Source organism: Sinocyclocheilus anshuiensis, unplaced genomic scaffold (assembly GCF_001515605.1).
Source record: "Sinocyclocheilus anshuiensis isolate Anshui unplaced genomic scaffold, SAMN03320099.WGS_v1.1 scaffold478, whole genome shotgun sequence".
Taxonomy (NCBI): domain Eukaryota; kingdom Metazoa; phylum Chordata; class Actinopteri; order Cypriniformes; family Cyprinidae; genus Sinocyclocheilus; species Sinocyclocheilus anshuiensis.
In genome coordinates this window covers 323,803-346,476 of record NW_015542376.1, presented here as the reverse complement: position 1 = coordinate 346,476, position 22,674 = coordinate 323,803, and the positions used below count along the sequence as shown (strand labels likewise).

Below are 22,674 nucleotides of genomic sequence, written 5' to 3'. Positions count from 1 at the left end.
AACATTTTATTTATATTTTATTTTATTTTAGTAAATTCAATTTACTAATTTAAATTTAAAGTAAATTCAGTGAAACCTTTTTATTTATTTATTTTTTTGAAAGAAGAAATTCATCATTCCCATTTTTTAAACTGTCAAGTGAATTAAATGAAATAATAAAATTAAAAATATATATTTTACTGTAAAAAAACAATTTTAGTTTGAAAAGCAATCTTTTTCTTAGAATCCATCATTCTCTTCTCTCTATTTTTTTTTTTTTTTTACTGTCAAGTAAATTCAATTAAACTTGCCAAGATTTTTATGCTAATGCTAAAAATGCTGGAAACTGATCTTTAAGGTAAAATCATATAAGATTGCCCTTCCAGATTCCTAATCACAGGACCTCAGAGACTCTTTAAGTGCTTTCTTGTACTTGCAAATGACACACAGAATTGCCTGAATGTCTGTGATCTGCAGTCAGATGTCCCTTGACCTTTGCCCAATGTGCTTTTCACCTTAATACTATTTTATAGCTCTTACGTTTTGAAGCTGTCATGATTCTTATCAGTCATATTGAGTGCTGGTCCCTTCTCTATTTAGCTGTCCACCCTGCATCACATAAAGCCAATTCACTTTGGTCCTTGAGGAGTTGAGAAGAAAGTCATTTGCTGTGGAAACTTTTGCTCAGGGGAGTCGTACACTTTCACTGTGATATTTGGGGAGATTTTCAGTTGCAAGTTTTCAGCTCTTTTGATCTTTTTCTATCTTAACCAAGAAGCACATAGCCATATCCATAGACTGATACCCAGAGGCAGTCTTTCAGAAGAGGAGGCTGTTCATCACAAAAAAAAATCCCTCCGGACTAATAAAAGCCGTTTAGAGTGTGAACGTGATTACTTTTTCACATTTGTAATCCATTTTGAAATGGTCACGCCTCTGTGTGATTGACAAATACGGTAGTTTTACGGAAGAAGGGTCTGGACTCTGGGTGGGTCTGTCTGTATGGCTGCTCCTGTCACTGTGAGTTAGTATTACTCAAACTTTAAGTACTCTTGGTGTAGCCATAAGTCTTAAACAGCCATTAAGTACAATGATGAATGAATGAATGGATGGGGTAAGCACCACTTTGTCCGTATTCAGAGCATGACCGTTCATTAGAGAATGGCAGGAAGAAAGATGGAGAGTAAGAAGGACAGAAACAATGATTTAAACCAGTATAAAAGAATGATGACAAGACAGACTGGAAGACAAAAAGGTCAAATCTCTTATCCAAGTGACCGTATTTATCAATGAATACTACAACAAGGTAAGATAAAAAATTATAGATTGTTTTTATAACCTCATGTGAAATAATAAAAGAAAGCTTTGTACTCCTAAAGGGTACACATTAGTACCTTAAAGGTCTATATTAGTATTTAAAGTGTACATATTACTAACTCTTGAAAGGGTGCCATCCCAGTGACAGCTTTTGTACTTTTTTTTTTTCTGAGAGTGTAATAAAGCAATAAGCCCCAAGAAGCTGTGGTTTACCGTGAATTTATAACAGCTAAGGGGTGTTGTTAAAACCCCCTTAGCTGTTATAAATTCACTGTAAACCACGGCTTCATGGGGCTTATTGCTTTTATAAAACGGTTATTCCATATACGTAGTAAGGTTTCACAGCAAATAAAGTGTAATGATATAAATAAAAACAGTATTCTTCCACCAAACAATGTAGTTCCTTAGAAACGGTTGTGGTTCCAACAAAGTGGTTGCCGAGCAACACACAGAAGTAAACAAAGGTGTATGTTTGTAGTGTAATTTACAACAGCTTCGAACGCGGTTCAACCAATCAGAATCAAGGACCAGAACTATCCATTTTATAAAATAGCATAAAGAACATATGAATAATATAGGGTGTTTCACGGTTGAATTTAATTATTGTTTTTGTGAATATTAAAATATCTTCAGGTAATTGAGTTAATTTTCATTTTAAAATTGAAAAGTAGCAATGTATTCTGGCAATTTTTTCTTTTTTGGCAAATTGTTTTGATTTGATTTTTATAGTTTCAGAAGTAATCTATTGCTTATAATCCATCATTCTCTACAATGTAAATTGCATTTTTTAACTGTCAAGTAAATTCAGTGAAACTTGATTAATATTTATTTTATTGTACCTTTGTATTATTTTGTTATTTCTTAGAATCCATCATTCCTTTTCTAATTAATTGCATATTTTACTGTCAGATAAATTCAGTGAGACTTGTCAAGAAAAATAGCATAAAGAGCATGAGTTGTCTATGTAAAAATTATATTATATATATATAGATATATATAGAATATATAAATAATATAGTGTCACAGTTAAATTTCATGATTGTTGCTAAAAGTATCAAAGTATATTGATTTTTTTATTGGCTTTATTTGTTTATTTATTTATTTATTTTATGTTTTACCAGACCAGTGACTGATTTTAGTGGAAGGCTCATAAAAGCATATGTTTTTTTTAACAGTATTGCATTTTAACAGTTATTTTTTATATGCTTGCTGCATCTGATTGTTGTAGCTCATATACTTTTTTATGGATTCTATTTCTCTGCATATCTAGACTGATCATTCACATGGGGTTTACGACGTAGGCAAATGGCTAAAAAAAATGTTTCTGGGTTCCCATGAAGCACGAGAAACAAAACAACTGCCATTGAGTTGAATGGAATTGCTAACGGATAGCTTTCCCCATGCCTATCTAAAGCAATTTAAAGTTTTTTAGAAAATAGTATTAAAAAACACACTCCAAACACACGCACAACAGCAACCTCGCAGGTGACTCAGTGAGCATTTTTAAAGATGGAAATTTATAGTCTTGTATTTGGCTTACAGCTGCAACCTCTAAACTTTGCTAAATGAAGAATGAGTGATGCACTATGCTCTGGCGTTTGACGTAACAGTAGAGCAGATGTTATTCCTCTCACAGACCTGGATTTGTAACAAAGCATTATTGCTGTGTGCATTAGCCACTGTTTCCGATTGCTGTCCAGATATTGGAGCCTTTTGGGGGAAACAAGCAGCCAAGCTGTCTTCTCTTCCATCATCTTCTTCCTCCTCCATCACTATAGAGAAGCAGGAAAGAGAGAAATGTCAGGGATGCTGTGGTCGGGGCAGGCGTTATTCCAAAATACCTAGTATTTTCCTTGGGGATGCACCGAATATTCGGCAACCGAAATTATTCGGCCGGAAATAGCAAAAAAATCTCTTTCGGTGTTCGGCCGAATAAGCGAAAAGGCAGAATAATATGAACCGAACAATGATGAACGCGACCAAATAGAGGCACACGCTAATGCAGCAAACATGTCGACAGTGTGAAAGTACTTAAAACTATCAGAGAAAGACGCAGAAATCATTACAATGGCCTTAAACGATTAGTAAATAAACCGCAGAATGTTATATTTTCTAATGCATGCACCAATTGCATGTATTCTGACAGCGCTGCACGAGCTCGTGGTGCCAGGGCTCAAAGTCCAAAGCGCGAGGAAAATCTGTGCTAAAACTGTTACTCGTCAGTTGCTCAGTAACGTTTTTGTGAATTTTTTTAATTAATTTTAAGCTAAATTGTGCTTTGTTGGTATAATGTCTGCTAGGATGTAAAAAAAATGTTCAGTGTTAATAAAAAAAAATTTAATTGTTGTTTTGTAATTGATTTTTTATTTGAAAAGCAGGACAAAACAGTAAAAAGCCCATTTTGGCAATTTAATTAATGCAATTGTGAAAAAAATTGCAAAATAGGCCTACATGGGGGAAAAATGTGAAAAACCGTGTTCGGTATTCGGTATTTGGCCTTCGGCCCAGTGTTTCATTTTGTTCGGCTTTGGCTTCGGCCTAGAATTTTCATTTCGGTGCATCCCTAATTTTCCTCATTCACTCTCAAGGTCCTTCACACTGACAGCGATGAAATCTCTGGAGGCCTCCCAGAATTTTCTGTTGGCTTCTTGTCGATTGCTCAACTTTCTAGTCAACTGTCTGTACTCCCATCGGTAGTCGCAGCATCACGTCGCTGCTCATTTGCATTAAGTTGTCTCTTGTGTTGTTGAAAATCGACATTGCTCATTGAAAACGAATGACTGCCGGTTGTTTTGCAGCTACAAAACGCTGCCGTTCCTTCACTGACAGGGCGTGCAAAATGCAGTGAAAGGAAAAAAGATGGAGGGATTTGAAAAAAGAAAGAAAGAGCCTAAATTGTAATGTAAACATGAGGATTATTCATCTTCATCCTGCTTGATAATACTCCCCACGTGATTCCAGGGCAGGACAGATGATGTTGAGGGGTTCAGAGGAGATTAAATGGCAGGTGGCTTTTTCTCTCTATCTTTCTGTAAATATAAATCATTATTTTTATTTAAATAAAATTTTGTTAAATTTTTTTTTGGGATTGTTGCTAAATTTTGCTTTTAGTTGCTAAATCTAAATGAAACATCTTGGATTAAATCTAGATTACAGTTCTTGATCATGCAATAACTGTTCAATTTTGAAAAAGTTTCCTAAACATTTTTTTTTAGTATAGTTTTTTTAAGTAGCTTTGTTATGTGCTTTTTTTTATTAGTTTTCAAAAACATATATAGCTATACATCTTTCATTTTTATAGCTTTAGACTATAGCTTTATTTCAGTTCAGTTCATGTGGACTACTTTTATGATGCGTTCAAGGTGTTTTGTCCTTTTTGCATATTTTCATAGCCATTTATAGCACTTTTTTGTATAAAAACAAAAAAAAATGCAGCATGGACATTCTTTGAGAATTTCTCGTTTTGACTTTTTCAGAAGAAAAATAAAGTCATACGGGTTTGGAACGACTTTAATTTTTGGTGAACTATTTTCTTAAGTCTTTTCAAGGGTTCTCTCTCACATTCCTCAGTGGTTTGATGTGTTTCCAGTAATAACCATATATGGTATCTCAAGCGTTTGAACACTCTGGAGTGATACACTGAAAAGAAATGCCAGGAGATAAACCGTTCTGTAAAATAAAATGGAAGATAATAATAATGTTAATAATAATTACCCTACAATAGCTCTATTAATACATTTATTATAACATTCACACATAGTGTTCAAATTGGGATCTGTAATATATTCTAATGTTTTAAAAGAAGTCTCTTCTGCTCAGCAAGGCTGCCTTTATTTGTACAGTAAAAAATACATGCCTGATTCAAGTCTCAAAAATGGCCAAATAATATTATTTTACTAACTTAATTTTAAGCTAAATTGTGCTTTGTTGGTATAATGTCTGCTAGGATGTAAAAAAAATGTTCAGTGTTAATAAAAAAAAATTTAATTGTTGTTTTGTAATTGATTTTTTATTTGAAAAGCAGGACAAAACAGTAAAAAGCCCATTTTGGCAATTTAATTAATGCAATTGTGAAAAAAATTGCAAAATAGGCCTACATGGGGGAAAAATGTGAAAAACCGTGTTCGGTATTCGGTATTTGGCCTTCGGCCCAGTGTTTCATTTTGTTCGGCTTTGGCTTCGGCCTAGAATTTTCATTTCGGTGCATCCCTAATTTTCCTCATTCACTCTCAAGGTCCTTCACACTGACAGCGATGAAATCTCTGGAGGCCTCCCAGAATTTTCTGTTGGCTTCTTGTCGATTGCTCAACTTTCTAGTCAACTGTCTGTACTCCCATCGGTAGTCGCAGCATCACGTCGCTGCTCATTTGCATTAAGTTGTCTCTTGTGTTGTTGAAAATCGACATTGCTCATTGAAAACGAATGACTGCCGGTTGTTTTGCAGCTACAAAACGCTGCCGTTCCTTCACTGACAGGGCGTGCAAAATGCAGTGAAAGGAAAAAAGATGGAGGGATTTGAAAAAAGAAAGAAAGAGCCTAAATTGTAATGTAAACATGAGGATTATTCATCTTCATCCTGCTTGATAATACTCCCCACGTGATTCCAGGGCAGGACAGATGATGTTGAGGGGTTCAGAGGAGATTAAATGGCAGGTGGCTTTTTCTCTCTATCTTTCTGTAAATATAAATCATTATTTTTATTTAAATAAAATTTTGTTAAATTTTTTTTTGGGATTGTTGCTAAATTTTGCTTTTAGTTGCTAAATCTAAATGAAACATCTTGGATTAAATCTAGATTACAGTTCTTGATCATGCAATAACTGTTCAATTTTGAAAAAGTTTCCTAAACATTTTTTTTTAGTATAGTTTTTTTAAGTAGCTTTGTTATGTGCTTTTTTTTTATTAGTTTTCAAAAACATATATAGCTATACATCTTTCATTTTTATAGCTTTAGACTATAGCTTTATTTCAGTTCAGTTCATGTGGACTACTTTTATGATGCGTTCAAGGTGTTTTGTCCTTTTTGCATATTTTCATAGCCATTTATAGCACTTTTTTGTATAAAAACAAAAAAAAATGCAGCATGGACATTCTTTGAGAATTTCTCGTTTTGACTTTTTCAGAAGAAAAATAAAGTCATACGGGTTTGGAACGACTTTAATTTTTGGTGAACTATTTTCTTAAGTCTTTTCAAGGGTTCTCTCTCACATTCCTCAGTGGTTTGATGTGTTTCCAGTAATAACCATATATGGTATCTCAAGCGTTTGAACACTCTGGAGTGATACACTGAAAAGAAATGCCAGGAGATAAACCAGAGTTAATGATCTGCTGTTTCGCTAGAGAAAGCAAGAGCCCATATCTGCCGCGTTGATTTCAAATACCTCTCTTGTGTTCTTTGGGAAAACAAAGCTGTATTGTGTCCAAATTGATAAACACCATAATTTATTAATATCATGATTACTGCGAAGCCTCTTTAATTACCCTCAAGCGTCTTTGGGTGGGCAGAGCTGGGTATTGATCCATAAAGAGAGCTGGAATGAAACTATGAGATGAGTGATGAAAACAGAAAGAGAGCAAGATCAAGAGAAATGGAGCCAGTTTGCTGTTGTGACGAGTTAATCCCACAGTAAGAGCTTCAAAACAGAAATATTTTACTCCGAGCTGGCCTGACAAAAGAAGAAACAATGAGTCAGATACATGAGTGACAAGCAGAAGGAGCATGGGAAAAAGATAAATAGTAGATCAGCGAGTGGGAGGATGAATGGATGAGATGAGATGAGGAGACTATCAGAACTATCTAGAAGAAATGTACCACATTTGTAGCACAGGACTGAACTAAAGCTACAGCATGTCTCTGTTTTTTGGCGTCTGTTCAGTTTCTCATCCAGTACTGAGAAATTAAGTGATTGATTTAAGGCATATTACATTTACAGTAAAAGCAGGACTACATGCCTTGCCATCTAAATTGAATCTTTTTCAGTGACATGCTGGACTGAAATAAGGAAGCAAAATGTTCCCTTTCCTTTTTTTTTTATCCAATGTTTTTATACAGTTTGTAGGTTAAAGGCATTTGGAACACCATGTAGGCAATGTGTTTCAATTTAATGTAATTTAGGAGAAAAATATTTGAATGATTTTATCATGTGAATTTTAAGTATAGTATATTTTAATGTTAATATGTTAGGACATTGAGTAAATATGTTTAATGCAATGATTTAAAAAAATTATTGAAATTATTACAGTTTAATTTTTTATTCTGCTCTCTAAACGCTGGATATTATGAGATGATTTTTTTTCTAATTGTAATCGTGTCCTTCATAAGGCAGATATTTTTTAAAGTGACGTGACATTCAATTCTCAAGCAACATATTGCCTTTACAATGTCTTTTTTTTAGACAAATATTGAGCTACTTTATATTTTAGGAAGGGGCCCTTGCAAAAGAATCATCATGTTTGGGGGTCCTTGGGAATAAAAGTTTTGTATTATTTGTAATATTATAGTGTTCATTAATATGTTAGCTTTTATTTTTATGTTATGTTTTAATTTTAATTTTAATTTATGTTTCAGTAATTTAGTTATGTTTTATTTTTTCATCTAATGTTTTAATAATATTCTATTAAAATAATATTTAATATTTAAAAAAAGTATAAATTAAATAAATTATTTAATATAAAATAATATTATTCTATCAAATAATATTTTAGCTTTATTTCAATAAATAAAAACAATTTTAATAGTTTTAGTTAACAATACCAAAAAAAATGGAAAACTTCTAGCCTATTGTCTTTATGTTTGTATTTGGAAATTTAGGCTATATGTGCAGTTCAGAATCAGGTATTATTTTGTAGATGGCATATTCTGTGCAAGTTCTTCATAATGTATTTTACTTTGTCCTCTCTTTGTATTCTCTTTATAAGGTGGGCATGAATATTTCAAATGTGTTTGTCTATGAGTACGTTCTTTTCAGTCAGTCATCAGAATTTTGCCTTTCTATTTATCTCATCAAATCCTTCTCTGCTGTTCCACAAATCTGACCTGACCACACCACTCTAGCATATTTGACCTCTGGATGTCCAGACTGCTCCGTCTCCGTTCTCATCACAACCCCCCTTTACCTCCTACCCTGCTCTACCACCACCGGCCCACCCACCTTCTCCTCAATCTGCTCCATCGTCTCCACAGGTCGGGGATCAGATTCTGGAGGTTAATGGACGAAGTTTCCTCAGCATCCCACATGATGAGGCTGTACGAGTGCTGAAGTCTTCACAGCACCTGATGATGACGGTGAAGGATGTCGGGCGACTGCCACATGCCCGCACCGTAGTGGGTGAGACAAAGTGGATCACAAGCTCACAGATTACAGACAGCTCGGCCAGCAGCAGTGTCACAGGGTGAGTGAAAGGGGGTGATGAGAATGTGTGGAAACATGGAAAGTGTGAGAGATAAAGGAGTCATATGCATAGAAGGGAAAGCTAGTTCATTCCTGGATGAATCAGTGTGAATATAAATATTTCAGCCAAAAGGCTGAAAAATATTGAAAGATATTTTTTGCTTTGCTAAATCTGATTTGTCAGATTGCGCTGCTCACCCTCAGGCCATCCAAGACGGTGATATGTTTTTTTTTTCATCAGATCAGATTTGGAGAAATTTAGCATTACATCACTTGCTCACCAATGGGTCCTCTGCAGTGAATGGGTGCCGTCAGAATGAGAATCCAAACAGCTGATAAAAACATCAGAATAATCCACAAGTAATCTACATGACTCCAGTCCATCAATTAACATTTTGTGAAGTGAAAAGCTGCATATTTGTAAGAAATAAATTCATCATTAAGACATTTTTAACTTCAAATCATTACTTTTGGCCAAAAATACGAGTCGTCTACTCTGTAAATCTGTTTCGATGCAGAAAAAAAACTCATCTACATCTTGGATGGCCTGAGGATGGATACATTCCAGCAAATTTGAATTTTTGGGTGAACTATTCCTTTAATGGAGCAGAGCAGAAAAAGAATATTCAAGGTCTCCAACTAGATTAACTAGCTCTTGGCAATGTAATTTACTGACAGTTTTGATGGTCTCAGACATCCAGCAGGGAAGAAGTGTGAAACCACTAAAAATATCAGTACCGTAAAAATACAGGCCTACATATTTTAATATTGTAAAATCATACATTTCTAGAAGTGTATAAAATTCTAACACCCTCTATTGTACATTAAGCAATACTACTATTTCACCTAAGACAATTAGTATGCTGATTTGTTAATTTGTTCTTAAACACAGCACAAGTCATGTCTTGGTGGTGCGACTTAATGTTCTTTTTTAATAAATTAAAAATGTACAGTACAGTTCAGCCACAGTAATTTAATTAGGATTGAGGTGACGCTTCCAGGCATAGTTTAATTTACTGTTTTAAGAGCAGATTATTCAATAGATGAGTTTTAATGATTTAATTCTGAATATCAGCATCTTTCCAAACCTCCGGGCCATTCGCATTTAGAGGCCTGTAAATTGAAAGGAGTGTATTCATGGGATTATTCCAGACACTGCTGGTCTTTCACAGACTGTTTGGAGAATATGAACCTGTGAGTGTGTGCACAGCACACTAACAGGATCATAAAGCAGCTCAGGTGTGTCTTGTGCCAGTTCTCTGGACCTTCTTGTTAATGGAGGTTAGCTGATGAGGTGAGCCGGGTGCTCTGCTCTCATGCCAGGGGAAAAATGCAAGGTGGCATTTTATATAAAAGCTTATTATCAAGCTGGTGGTCTGGGGTACGAGCTCAATCCAAAGCCAAGGGTGGAACTGGCACAGGGTACATACTGGTACATATTGTACCAGTCATTGTTAATGACCAAATTGATAATTTGATAAATAGCTGTTCTTGATATGACTGCAAAATGCTTGCAGAGTAATACAGAGACATGAAGCACAGCTATGTTGGAAAGCGATTGTCTGGCACAATGTTCAATTATACAGTTTAGTGATCATTATACAAACATTTTTGACCAGAGAATGCAGCGATTGACCATTCAGCTGTGTGATAATGTAATGTGATGTAATGTAATGTAATGTAATGTGTAGGAATATATGAGAATTTAACCCCACTGTTAAAAATTTTAGGGTCGGTAAGATTTTAATGCATTTTAAAACTTAAAAATATATATTTTAATTTATTCAGCAGCCGTTGCTTTAGAGTCACTAAATCCTTCAGAAATCATTCTAATATGCTGATTTGGTGCCCAAGAAACATTTCTTATTATTTCTTATCAGTGTTGAAAACAGTTGTGCTGCTTAATATTTTTGTGGAAACTGAGATACATTTTTTTTTAAGATTCTTTGCTTAGTAGAAAATTCAAAAGAACAGCATTTATTTGAAATATTTTATAACAATTTAAAAGTTTTTGTCACTTCTAATCAAACCAAAACAATGGCCCATCATTTTCCCTTAGGCATCCAGACCTGATCGAAATGCTTAACTCTAAAACCAGAAGGTAGATCAGTTTTGTACATGGCAAGTGTGTCAGAGTCTCTGTATGACTCTACATCTGTTTGTGGACGTTCGAAGGGGTTGTAGAGCATGTATGGTATTGATTTCTCCATGTTTACCTCTCTCACATAGACTCTCTCTGGACCAGGGAGCATCAGCATCAGGAAAGGTGAGTACTTTGTTTCTATATTTGAACAGAATGTTCTCCACTGTTTGGTTTTAGCAGCGTTAAAAGAGTGAGTGAAATGGTGAAGGTGGTTTTTGAATGGCTCTCTGCAAATCCTGGTGAGCTCCAGACCATTTAGGATAGTTTTTTTATTGTCATAATAGAGTTGAGATTTAAAACGATTACAATTATTTGCTGAGCCTCTAAATGAAGATAATTAGTTACAGTACTACATTAATAATTATAGACATTACAAAAGTATTTTGTAAGTGCCAGAGCTTGATCAGAACATATACTTCTGAAAATGCTGTATACTTTTTGAATACTTTTCTGCAATACATGAAAGATATATTCATTTTTAAAAGGTACAGAGTTCAAAAGGTACTGAATAACAGGAATGCAACCTAATCAAATGCCTCCAGGATCTTTTTTGCAGGTCTGTTTATGTTCAAAGAGCCTCTCTTTTGTCCTCCATAGTGAGGATATATTGTTGTTATGCAAATGAGCCATAGTCAGTGATTAAGCTGCATAATAGATCAGACTCATGTATTTGCAGTGCTTTGATAACCTGAACTAAACCTGAATTAAAGAACTTACCTTAGCCAGACTAATCACAAGAGAAAAGGAGTCCGAATCACAGATCATTTCATATTTGCTCACATATCATTGTCGGTTGATATGGGAACGGCTAGGCAATCGCACACCTGTTCTTGTACTGCGGCTACAAAGAAAGAGGACATTTGTGAACAGAATGAGGAGAACAGAAGAACTGAAAGACATAGGAAGGACAAGAGATGGAAGAGAATGGGATGAGAGAGGAAGGTGTTATCGCTGTAAATTATCGTCTTGGTCTGGGTAAAGAGAGTGTCAGGTAGACGCTGCCAAGAGGCTTTGATCCCCCCGGGCATATGGTATCCAAGGTGATCTGTATTCAGACTGGTTTCCGCAAAAGACACATGCACTTAACATTCTTACCATCACTGTGTGTTTGTAAGACTCGTGTAGAGCTATACTGTAATATATATGAGAGAACAGGAAATAATAGAAGGGTCAGTTTGGTATGCGGTACCTTTTGAACTGCGACTTTTAGAAAATGAATAAGCTAAAATAAGTATTTCTATAAAAGCATATACCACACTTTCAGATGTGTTTTGATCAAGATCAGGTACTTAAACTTGATTAAGTAAAGTATTAAAGTTAGTCATTGGCAATAAAAACATATTTTGTTTAAACATTCTTCTGTTTAGGAAATGAAGGAACACCTGGAATATATTTTAGCAAATTGCCAGTTTAATTAGAGTAGCATCTGGGGACACAGAAAAAATATTAGTGAATTTATTTAAAATTATTACTTTGTTTTGATAAGTGAAAACAAACTAATATAATTTCGATCTATACAAATTGTGAGTATAATATGTATGAAGTGTATCAAAGGAATAGTTTATCCCAAAAGAGCTTTGAGTTTATTTACTTTAGCAATGCTAAGATTGAAAATTAATGCAGAAAGTACATTGAAAGAAAAATTTGCAAGAAAACACATAAATACAGAACTTGAGAAATATAAAAACAAATATTCAAAACACATTCAATAATACAAAACCAAATAATAATAAAAGATATACATTTGTGCACACACATCCATACACACACATACAATAACAATAGAGATTTTTATTTTTTATAAAATAAGAATTCTGTCATCCTTTCCTCAACCTCATGTCATTCCAAAACATATATGACTTTATTTCTTCTGTGAACATAAAAGGAGATCTTTCGAGAAATATCTGGTAACCAAAATAATGGCAACCAAAACTGTTTGATGAGAAATGAAGGCATAATATTCATTTCTGAGTGAACTATCTCTTTAAGATATATACGTTAGATATACATGAAAATGGCCTTCATAACGGGAATAACTCTTATGAAGAATGAAAAAATATGCATAGAATAGAGGGCAAGAGTAGAAGACATAAAAAGACAGGATAGGATAAGACAAGAGGTGGTGAGAATGTGAAAAGGAAAAAAAACAGCAAGGTGACCCACCCAATGAACAGGGTTTTACAAGGTCCTCCTCTAAGCCGAGGTTTATGCACAAAACAATGGATTCCTATAAAGTCTGGGCAGTGCGTGAGCACTAACTTATTACGACGGGGCTGATTATTGCATACAGTGGGAATGACAGGCTAAAGGACACGGTTAGATGAAGTGTCTGGGCTCATGTCTGTGGGCTCTGAGCTTTTGCAGTAAACTACTCACTTTGTATTCCAAAGACTCGCAGCTCCATGATGCTTCGGAGGACGTTGATAAGTTACATACATCAGTTTGTACGAGAAAGTCATAAATCACTCCTGATATGTAGACACAAGCGTGCAATTGTAAGTAAACACGCATACGTTATGCAGTTCCTATGAAATAACATTCAAATTACAGTTTATATTATAATTACTTGAGTTCATCACAGTAGCTGCAGTAAAAAAGCACAAACTTTGCAACAAACGTGCATTGCTTAACAGGAACAATATTTTTGTGGTGTTATAGCAAATACTTTTTTAGTCTCTCAGTTCCCTAAGATGATTTTCCAATGTTTGCCTGCAGAACGACCCAAGCGTATAAATTGATAATCACATAAATGCTTCATTATGTTTTCATCAGTATACATTTAAAGCTCCCTGCAGACAATTAATAATTGGTAAAGTAATTGTACGAAGCTCAGTGAAGGGTGCTTTGATTAATTGTAGGTCAGGTAGGAGCAAGTTGAACTTGTATAGGGTTCGTTTTTACTTTTCAGAAACGTTCTAAACTTTAACACGCATTCAACAGACAGAAACCAGTTCATATCTGTTGCATTTACTGCAGCTGAAACTCATTTCTGATCCAGATATTTGAGAGTGAGTTCACGTCTGGTTGTATTTTACGCTTTCTAGAAATATACTAGAAATCAAGTCACATTGATGTGGGGTCACAACTAGGATCTCGGTCATATAAGATAACTTCCTTCTCTTCTGCAATATTACAATAATTCTGCCTCAAACGGTTTTTGCTTATTTGCAGGCCAGAATTCCTCGCTGTGTGACCTTGTTGAATGTTCGCTGAGTAAGGCACTTATTTCCATTGCCTGATGTGAAATCTCTGTATATCCCAAGCGAGACTCAGCCCCCTCTTTGCCAACTCATTTCAGCTTAAACCCATTTCAGCTGCCCTCATTTTGAAGCTAATTGAATTCTCCAAATTGACATTGCCCTTTTAAGACAAGAACTACGGTGGCCCTCAGGGGGCCTAGCACAACGGCATTAGTAAAGTAAAGAAAGCACAGTAAAATATAAAGATTGAACAATTCTGACGATGTTTTGAAAATGCGTCTGGAGGGTAGCTTGGCAAATCCCTTCAGTCCCTCTCTATATAATATTTATATTGTCCTGGCAATATAAATAATATATAAATAACATAAAATAATATTTGTATTTATTATTAAAAATTCTGCTATTATAGTTACACATTAAACTGGTATAGAAAAAAGTTTTAACATAAAAACAATTATGCACTTCAAGGCCAAGATAATTCTTGAAGGGACTGTAAAGTGCATTTTTCCTGAACTTCTACCGACACATGCCCTGACAGGCTGTTTTTATGTTTGGATTGGTCTGTATATAAGAACGCTTGCTTATATCTCTGAGATCTTATCTCCAGTGTGCCTTTAGGACATCTATTGACTGCGCCGCTCTGCCACTGTTCTAAAGAGAGGTGTACAAATCTATCGTCTCTTTGGGAGAGAAGTGCTCTTCGAAGCACAGGACTTCATGTAGCTCAAGAGAGAGGAAATGAAGCTCCAATTTTCGACATGGGCCGTAGTCAGGCCGAAACAGTAATATCATCTGAGAACAGAGATCTTGTGCTTTGTTGAAAAGCGTAGTCATTTGCTCCACGTCGTCGGTTAGAATATTAAAACTCTGATAATGAGACAGATAGAGCTGTAACCGACAGCAGCTCCCGAACCCAAGCATTTGTCATTTTAATTAATGTCTAACCAAGGTGACACTGATCTTGATCATCTAATTATTTAATTTATTGCTCAGTGGCCTTATGTTTTAGCAGTTAGAGGTAATGTGACGGCAGGAGTTAGATTCATTTGTTTTTACATCATTTTGATGGAACTGAAGATGAATCTATCTATCTATCTATCTATCTATCTATCTATCTATCTGTCTGTCAGTCCATCCATCCATCCGTCAACCTGTCTGTCTATCTATCTATCTATCTATCTATCTATCTATCTATCTATCTATCTATCTATCTGTCTGTCTGTCTGTCTGTCTGTCTGTCTGCCGTTCTTTCTGTCATTCTATCCATTGTTCTATCTATATCTATCTCAGAGTGTTTTTTGGTTGTTGATTATTATATATTGTTATAGTAATTACTGCCAGTTCCACCCCAGGATGAACTTCTCCGCACTTGCCTGACTTTCACTTTGCTTCACTTCATCCAAGGACAAGACTTCTTTCAGTCCAGAAGCATATCCCCTATAGGACATTTTATTTTTATAATTTTTATATTTGCATTGTATTTTATTTAAGAGAAAATAGCTTTCCGGTCTGTATAGAGGTGAGTTATCTCAAGTTCCTTTTAGATAAAGCTCAATCTGGAGATAAATTGTCTCATTGAAGCCTTATTCAAATTCACTGGGGTGTGATATGTGGGGACACGGCTGGAGTTTCTGCTCTCTGAGTCGCAGTCGCACAATGCAGTTCTGGCGGACAAAACACTTGTTCTGATTGTGCTGTCCTAAAGTTATGATATTGATCAGCAATTATGTGTTCCTGTGATTAAAGAGGCTGTCAGTCGAGTGATGTCATAATTGGTAACCATAGCGGTTGTAACACTACTGATGGCCCATGATCGATCCCATCTTGGCCGCTATCATTCTTAAGGAATTATAAAACCTCACATTTTTCTTGCTTGTTTTATTGATCATCTTTTGTTGGAGAGATTCTGCTTGAGCTTTGCTTTTTGTAATTGGGCAGTGGAGCCGATATCCCAGAGTGCTCTGGAGGGCAGGACTTTTGAACCTCTCAACATCAAACTAGACAGAAACACTTGTGTTCTCATCGGCAGAAAATGTATATATTTATACCATTTCATATAGTTAATCAATAGCAAACAAAGAGTGACGTTTTTTTTTAATGAATGATTACAAATGTGAAATGTGCTAAACAAGAAGTTAATTAAGAGACATATTAGACACCATGAATCAAACGTTTAAATGACTAGGTTCAGTCGCAATGACTCACTTATTAACAGTGACTTTCTGCCCCCTACTGGCGATTTTAATTTCACATTCAGGGTATCTTTTATTATTTAAATTCAACTTTGCCATCACAGGAATAAATTACATTTTAAAATATACTGAAACAGAAAACAGTTATGTTAAATAGCAAATTTGTGTTTTCACTGTATCTATATTCAAATAAATAAATCCCAGAAAATATTGAGATATTATTTTTTGTCAATATCGCACACTCCTAATATATATATATATATATACTACCATTCAAAAGTTTGGGGGTCAGTAAGATTTTTTTTAAGAAATACTTAAGCAAGGATGCATTAAGTTTATCAAAAGTGACAGTAAGAATTTACATTTGTGTTACCTCAAAGAATAAATTAAATGCTGTTCGTTTGAACTTTCTATTCATCAAAGAATTCAGCAAGTTGAAATCTACGGTTTCCACAAAAATAAATAAAATAAATAAATTATGTACCACCTCCTAGAGATTTATCTGGATGTTAATTTGTCAAGTCTATTGAGCCCAGAGTTCCAGGATTATCAGAAGAGTTTGTATACAGCATATAATGAAAAATGTACAATTTAATAAAGTTAGCTTCGCTTCTGGTAAGTTTCAGACTAACACTGATCTGAGGACTCAGTATTTATCTCATCTGCAGTGGTTGGCCACAGCAGTGTTTCAGAAACAGTTTGTTCTCCGGGTGAGGATGAATTTGAGTTCAACAGCACAGCAACCTCATGAGTTTCTAACTAAGGGAATTTATGTGAAATCATGGGGTTTTCAGAATAAAACAAAGAGAAAGAGGAAATATAGTAAATGGCTCTCTGGACTCTGGCCCTTGTGAGAGCAATATGGTCAGGACAGCATTTTATGTTTGTTTTTTTGTAATTGTATTGTATTATATTTAATAATTTCCTAGGTTTTTGTTCACTTTGCCAGTTTTGTTCTTAATTGCATTCTTTTTGTCTCTACCTTTGGTTTGCAAGAACAGCGAATTTCTAGACTAGTTATTCTTCAATGTCCAGTAAAGGACATTAGCCTCATGGGTCAAACCAGTCAGGGAATTTTCCTCTGAAATAGTGTGAGAATAAATGGTCTGTCATTTGATGCAACCGAAATGCATTGGTTCCTGTGGGAGTGCTGTACGATAGAGCTTATCTAATATGCAGCGTTTAACACAAAACACACTTTGTTCTAAAGAGAAAGAAAAGAATAAGGGCAAGAATAGTTCAGGCATGATCAGCATTCACTCACCTCAACCTCCGTCTCTGTCTGTATTGATCAAGCTCAGTTCAAAGCCTTGTGTCTTTTGACGGTTTGATAACATAGACACTAGTGCTGCTTGACTGCACCTGCAAACCAGTCGGCCAACAAACATGCATCTCCACCCAACAAGTCAATAGGCTGTTCAAGCAGACAGAACTAGATAAAATGAATTTAAAGCATGCAAAACACCCCTAATCGACCCAAAGTGAACCTCAAACCAATCAAATAGGTAGGTATGTAGCAAGTACCTAGCTAGTTATACAGTTTCCAAACTAGTTTACTGAAGTGTTGTGGTGTCATCCTTTAGCTGGAGTGAGTGCCAATTCTAGGCTGAGCGAAACACTGATCGATGATCATGTCGACTCTGGAGCAGTGCTTTTTTATTAGGAGACTAATTAAAGGGAAAGCTGCTCTCAAGGAAAGTGGCTGAAACATGAGAGAGAGAAAATAGGGAGGAGGGTAGGAGACATTATGGAGATGAGAGTTATGATATTAGCAGTGAACCAGAGGCTTATCCAGTGATGTTGGAAGATTTCAAATGTGTGCTTTAAGGCCACATGTGTCTTAATATTAGTATTAATATTGCATTTCTTCTCTTATTTGCATTACTTATTTTCTTTATTCTCCTCAGGGTGGCTTTTATAAAGGTGTGGCAGGATCTCAGGTGACTCTGTCCAGTTTGGTGAACCAGAGCAGGGCCATGCTGGAGGAGCAGGCCAGACATCTGCTGACCGAACCGGAGAGGCAGACCATGGGTTACTACATCCAAGAGTACCGTGATGGTCACATCGGTGTTGAGCAGCTGGTCATGGCCCTCCTTGAGCTGTTCAATACACATGCCAAGGTGGAGACATTTACGTCAGTCTTTACATTGCTCTTCCTGAAAAAAATGCATGTGATCATGTTTGGAATAATAATCTGCCACAGTTTAACAGTCTAACAGTTTTGCTCTCTACTTTATTTCTTGATTTTTTTTTCTTGATGTATTATCATATTTTGTAGTTTCTACCAAAATCAGTATTGTTAGTTATTGTTAATACTATAAAATGACTTTTTGTTTGTTTTTAATGCAATTTTATATTATTATTAATAATAATAATAATACTTATTATTATTATTATATAAATCTGAATTAATAATATATAAATAATAATAATAAGTGTTAGAATGATTTCTGAAGGATCATGTGACAGAAGAACGACTGCTGAAAATTCAGCTTTGCCATTAAAAGAGTTACATTTTAAACTATATTAAAATAGAAAAGCTATGTTAAATTGCAATAATTTCACAATACTACTGTGTTTTATAAAACATTAAAATCTCATGTCATCCCCAAACTTTTGAATGGTAGTGTAACTACTTTAATTTTCTGAATTTTATGCACAAATCTTTTTTTTTTTTATTAAAGACTTTACTAGTTGAATGAATGGTAAGCAGATAAACATCAAATTTTCATTTTTGGATGAACTATCCCTTTAATAATACACATAATACTGACACTACCCAAAATGTCCCCAGTATATTGGGCCATCATTGTCCAGAGATTTACAGTGAGTATAACCTAATAATATATTCCCATTTATGAACATATTAAAACCCTTGAGATAAAAACAATCAACACGAGCCCGGTCACATTCACGGCTCTGGATGTGTGTGTATTTGCAGTTCTCTCTGCTGTCAGAGGTGAGGGGGCTCGTGGTCCCTCAGGATGTAGAGAGATTTGACGGCCTGGTTCTGAGACGAGAGATCGAGGCCCTGAAGGCGAGGCAAGGTGGCGGAGCTGGGTTTCAAGACTCTTTCTCCATGGTTTCTTACCCTGACACACTGGCCTCCTCCTCAGCCAGCTTCATGACCAACACCACCCTCAGCTCCGCACGGGTAAGAAGAAACATCTGTGTTCAGAATGAGTTTCTATTGAATGCTTGTGTGCAATTATTATTGAATCAGACCCAGTGTCTGTATCTAGAATTTCAGGCAGGAAGTGTTTAAGGATGTGCTTCTGTATTGGTATGGGATGAGTGGATGGCATTGTTGCTGTGTGTGACATAGACATAAAAAGCCCTTCACAAAATTGGTGGGCAATTTGGGCACAAAGAAGGCGTTTGCAGATTACTAGGATACAAGATGAAGGGCTGTAAAGTTGCTGTGGGAAACAGCTTTTGTCCTTTCTGTTGGAGGCTTTTATGTCCTCCTGTCTCACTCTGTCCAGGCATGTCTCACCTCAGCTCATCTTTGTCTCGTTGTGAAAGTGCAGCTGTTTAGATTTGTAGCCATCTCAGTTCACAGGTCTTAACACCCAATTCCCTATCCCTCTCAATAAAACAGGAAAGACTCCTCTGGCTGATAGATATGATGGAGGTAGGTTAAACAATCTCTCGCTTACCTTTACAAAATGTACCATAGTAACCGTAGTTCCCACCAGCAAACCATAAAAATATATTACTGTCCTTACTTAAGTACTGTAGTAATATTCAGCGCAGTTTGTCCTGCACCATTTCTGCTGCAGATATGAACGATACCTCAAATGATGCGGATTATTGAGGAGAGGTGTGTTATTACTTTTCAGAGCGATTAGACTTATGATTTTTGCCCAGTGAGCGATGAAATGACTGAAAAAAAATCATATTAACATTAAAGGAGGTACTTGAACAATACAGTATCTAGGGACTGGAATATCATAGAGACTTATGATGGGGGTTTTTTCCCAGTAACCAACCACCCAGAACACCCTAGCAACTGCATAGCAACACAAGTCCACCTAAAACACCCTAGCAACACCAATCCACTCAAAAGACCCTAGCAACTGTGTAGCGATGCAAAAAGATTTACATAAAACACCCTAGCAATTGCATAGCGACACTAAAACTCCACCTGGAACACCCTATAAACTGTATAGCAACATAAACTAATCCACTCAGAAAACCCTAGCTACATAGCAACACACACAAATCCACATCGACAACACAAAAAACAACCAGAGCACCTTAACAACTGCAAACCCAAAACAAATCCACTCAGAACACCTTAGCAACTGCATAGCAACACAAACAAACACTATACACTCAGAACACCTTAGCAACTGCATAGCAACCCAAAAAACAACCAGAGCACCATAACAACTGAAAACACAAAACAAATCTACTCAGAACACCTTAGCAACTGCATAGCAACACAAACAAACACTATACACTCAGAACCTTAGCAACTGCATAGCAACACAAGAAAACAAACAGGCCACCTTAGCAACTCCCTAACAACCACCCACATTACCATAGAATTAAGCACCACTCAAATCCTCTTTAAAAAATTGTCATTTTTAAATACCAATTATGGATGCTTGTTTCCGCCACTGAATAAAAAAAAAAAAGGTAATTGTGATGCAATTCAGATTTTTCTTAAATTGTGAGTTGTAAGGTCAAAATTATGTGAAATAAACAAGTCAATCGCAAGTTTATATTTCACAATTCTGAGAAAATAAGTCAGAATTGTGATATATAAACTTACATTTGGTGGGAATAAAGTAAAAACAGCGAGAGAGTCAGAATTGCGAGTTTATATTTTGCCATTTTTACTTTATTTCTTGCAATTTTGACTTTATAACTAAAAAAAAAGTCAGAAATGTGAGATAAAAATTATTATCTTTTATCTATTTATTTATTTTAGCTTCCACAACCAGTAAATATAACTATGATATTTTGGTGGAAAATATGGTTACTATGGTATTTTTTTAAAAGGTATTTTTAAAATATAAAAATGCATGTTTTTTCGGTTTGGGTGTGTCTCTAGCAAACACATATATTAAAGAATGAGTTTGCTATGATGTGGTTTTGTTTTTAATACACACTCACACATACAGGAACATAATACAGCACAGTTATGCTCAAAGTACACTCAAAGTCACTCATGTCTGTGTAAATGTGTGGGTTGCAGTGATCAGACATAAGTACATGCATGCATGTCGCAAATCAAAAATGTGTCGCTGTGACTTTGTACCTCTTCAACATGGGTCGTGTGTGTGTGTGTGTGTGTGTGTGTGTGTGTGTGCGCACTTTGGAAATGAGCGAATGTATTTGTATGCAAGCTTTGTTTGTGGCCCTCCTCTGTGGATTGGTGTTGTTGTAAGCTTGCCAGCTCTGGCTCTGGTAATTACAAGAAGCAGCGGCGGCGGTCCACACTGCAGCCCCGCAGAGCTCCTTCAGACGAAACGCTCGCTCTGGGACTCTCATCCTGGTACCGCACCTCATCAGCCATATGCAGAGCTGTCACCGCAGATAAGCCCCCCCCGACAAAATAAAAAAAGAAGAAAAGGTGTCGCAGAGAGCGTCCTGATTTATGCAGCAGGGGATTGTGGGAAGGTGGAGGACCTGAGCCAGTACAGTGCAATGTCTTTCTGAGTCTGCTCTGCTGTCTTAGTTTGAAGGAAGGGAAGGGAAGGGAACAAAACATTGTGTCCAGCCAGATTTGCTGAATGGGTCTCCAGTGGTTTGATGTCATTGGCAAATTTTTGCACTTAAAAGATTGTAGCTTGAAGAACCTTTTGAAGCACCTTTATTTTTAAGAGTGTAGTTAGTATTTTTTTTTATTATTCAGCAAGTGACAGTAAATACGCATTTTGAAAATCATGGTTTCCAACAAAATATTAAGCAGCACGACTGTTTTCAACATTGATAATAATAATAAATGTTTCTTGAGCAGTGAATCAGCATATTTGTATGATTTCTGAAGAATCATCTGAAAGACTAGAGTAATGGCTGCTGAAAATTCAGCTTTGTGATTACAGGAATAATTGCATTTTAAAATATTTAAAAACAAAAAAGTTATTTTAAATTGTAATTATACTGTACTATATTAGTTTTTACTGTAGTTTTAATCAAATAAATTGGTGAGCCTTGGGTGATTATTTCTTTCAAAGAGTTTTTTTTTCTTTTCAAAATATAAAAAAAATCTTACAAACTCCAAACTTTTGAGTGGTAGCATATATATGTGTATGTATATTTATGAAACTGATACAAAACTTGCATCATTTTGATACAAAAATCACTGAAAATAATAACTTGCAGTTCAGTTAAAGTTAAGGGTTAAAAGTTCAGTTAAGGATTCATTAGACTGAGTCAATCTGGTAACTCTTTTCTCTCTCTCTCTCTCTCTCTCTCGCTCTCTTTTTTTTTTTTTTTTT

General features: G+C 35.5%; 1 protein-coding gene across 3 annotated transcripts in view; it reads left to right on the top strand.

Moving 5' to 3' along the window:
- The window catches only part of whrna (whirlin a), an 84,631-nt gene that overhangs the window by 51,363 nt on the left and 10,594 nt on the right, over positions 1-22,674 (top strand). For all 3 annotated transcript variants that reach the window (XM_016491249.1, XM_016491247.1, XM_016491250.1), the window contains 4 exons: positions 8,480-8,688; positions 10,917-10,953; positions 18,130-18,342; positions 19,164-19,376. In XM_016491249.1, coding sequence (XP_016346735.1) covers positions 8,480-8,688; positions 10,917-10,953; positions 18,130-18,342; positions 19,164-19,376 — 672 coding nt within the window. The remainder of the gene's footprint in view (positions 1-8,479; positions 8,689-10,916; positions 10,954-18,129; positions 18,343-19,163; positions 19,377-22,674) is intronic.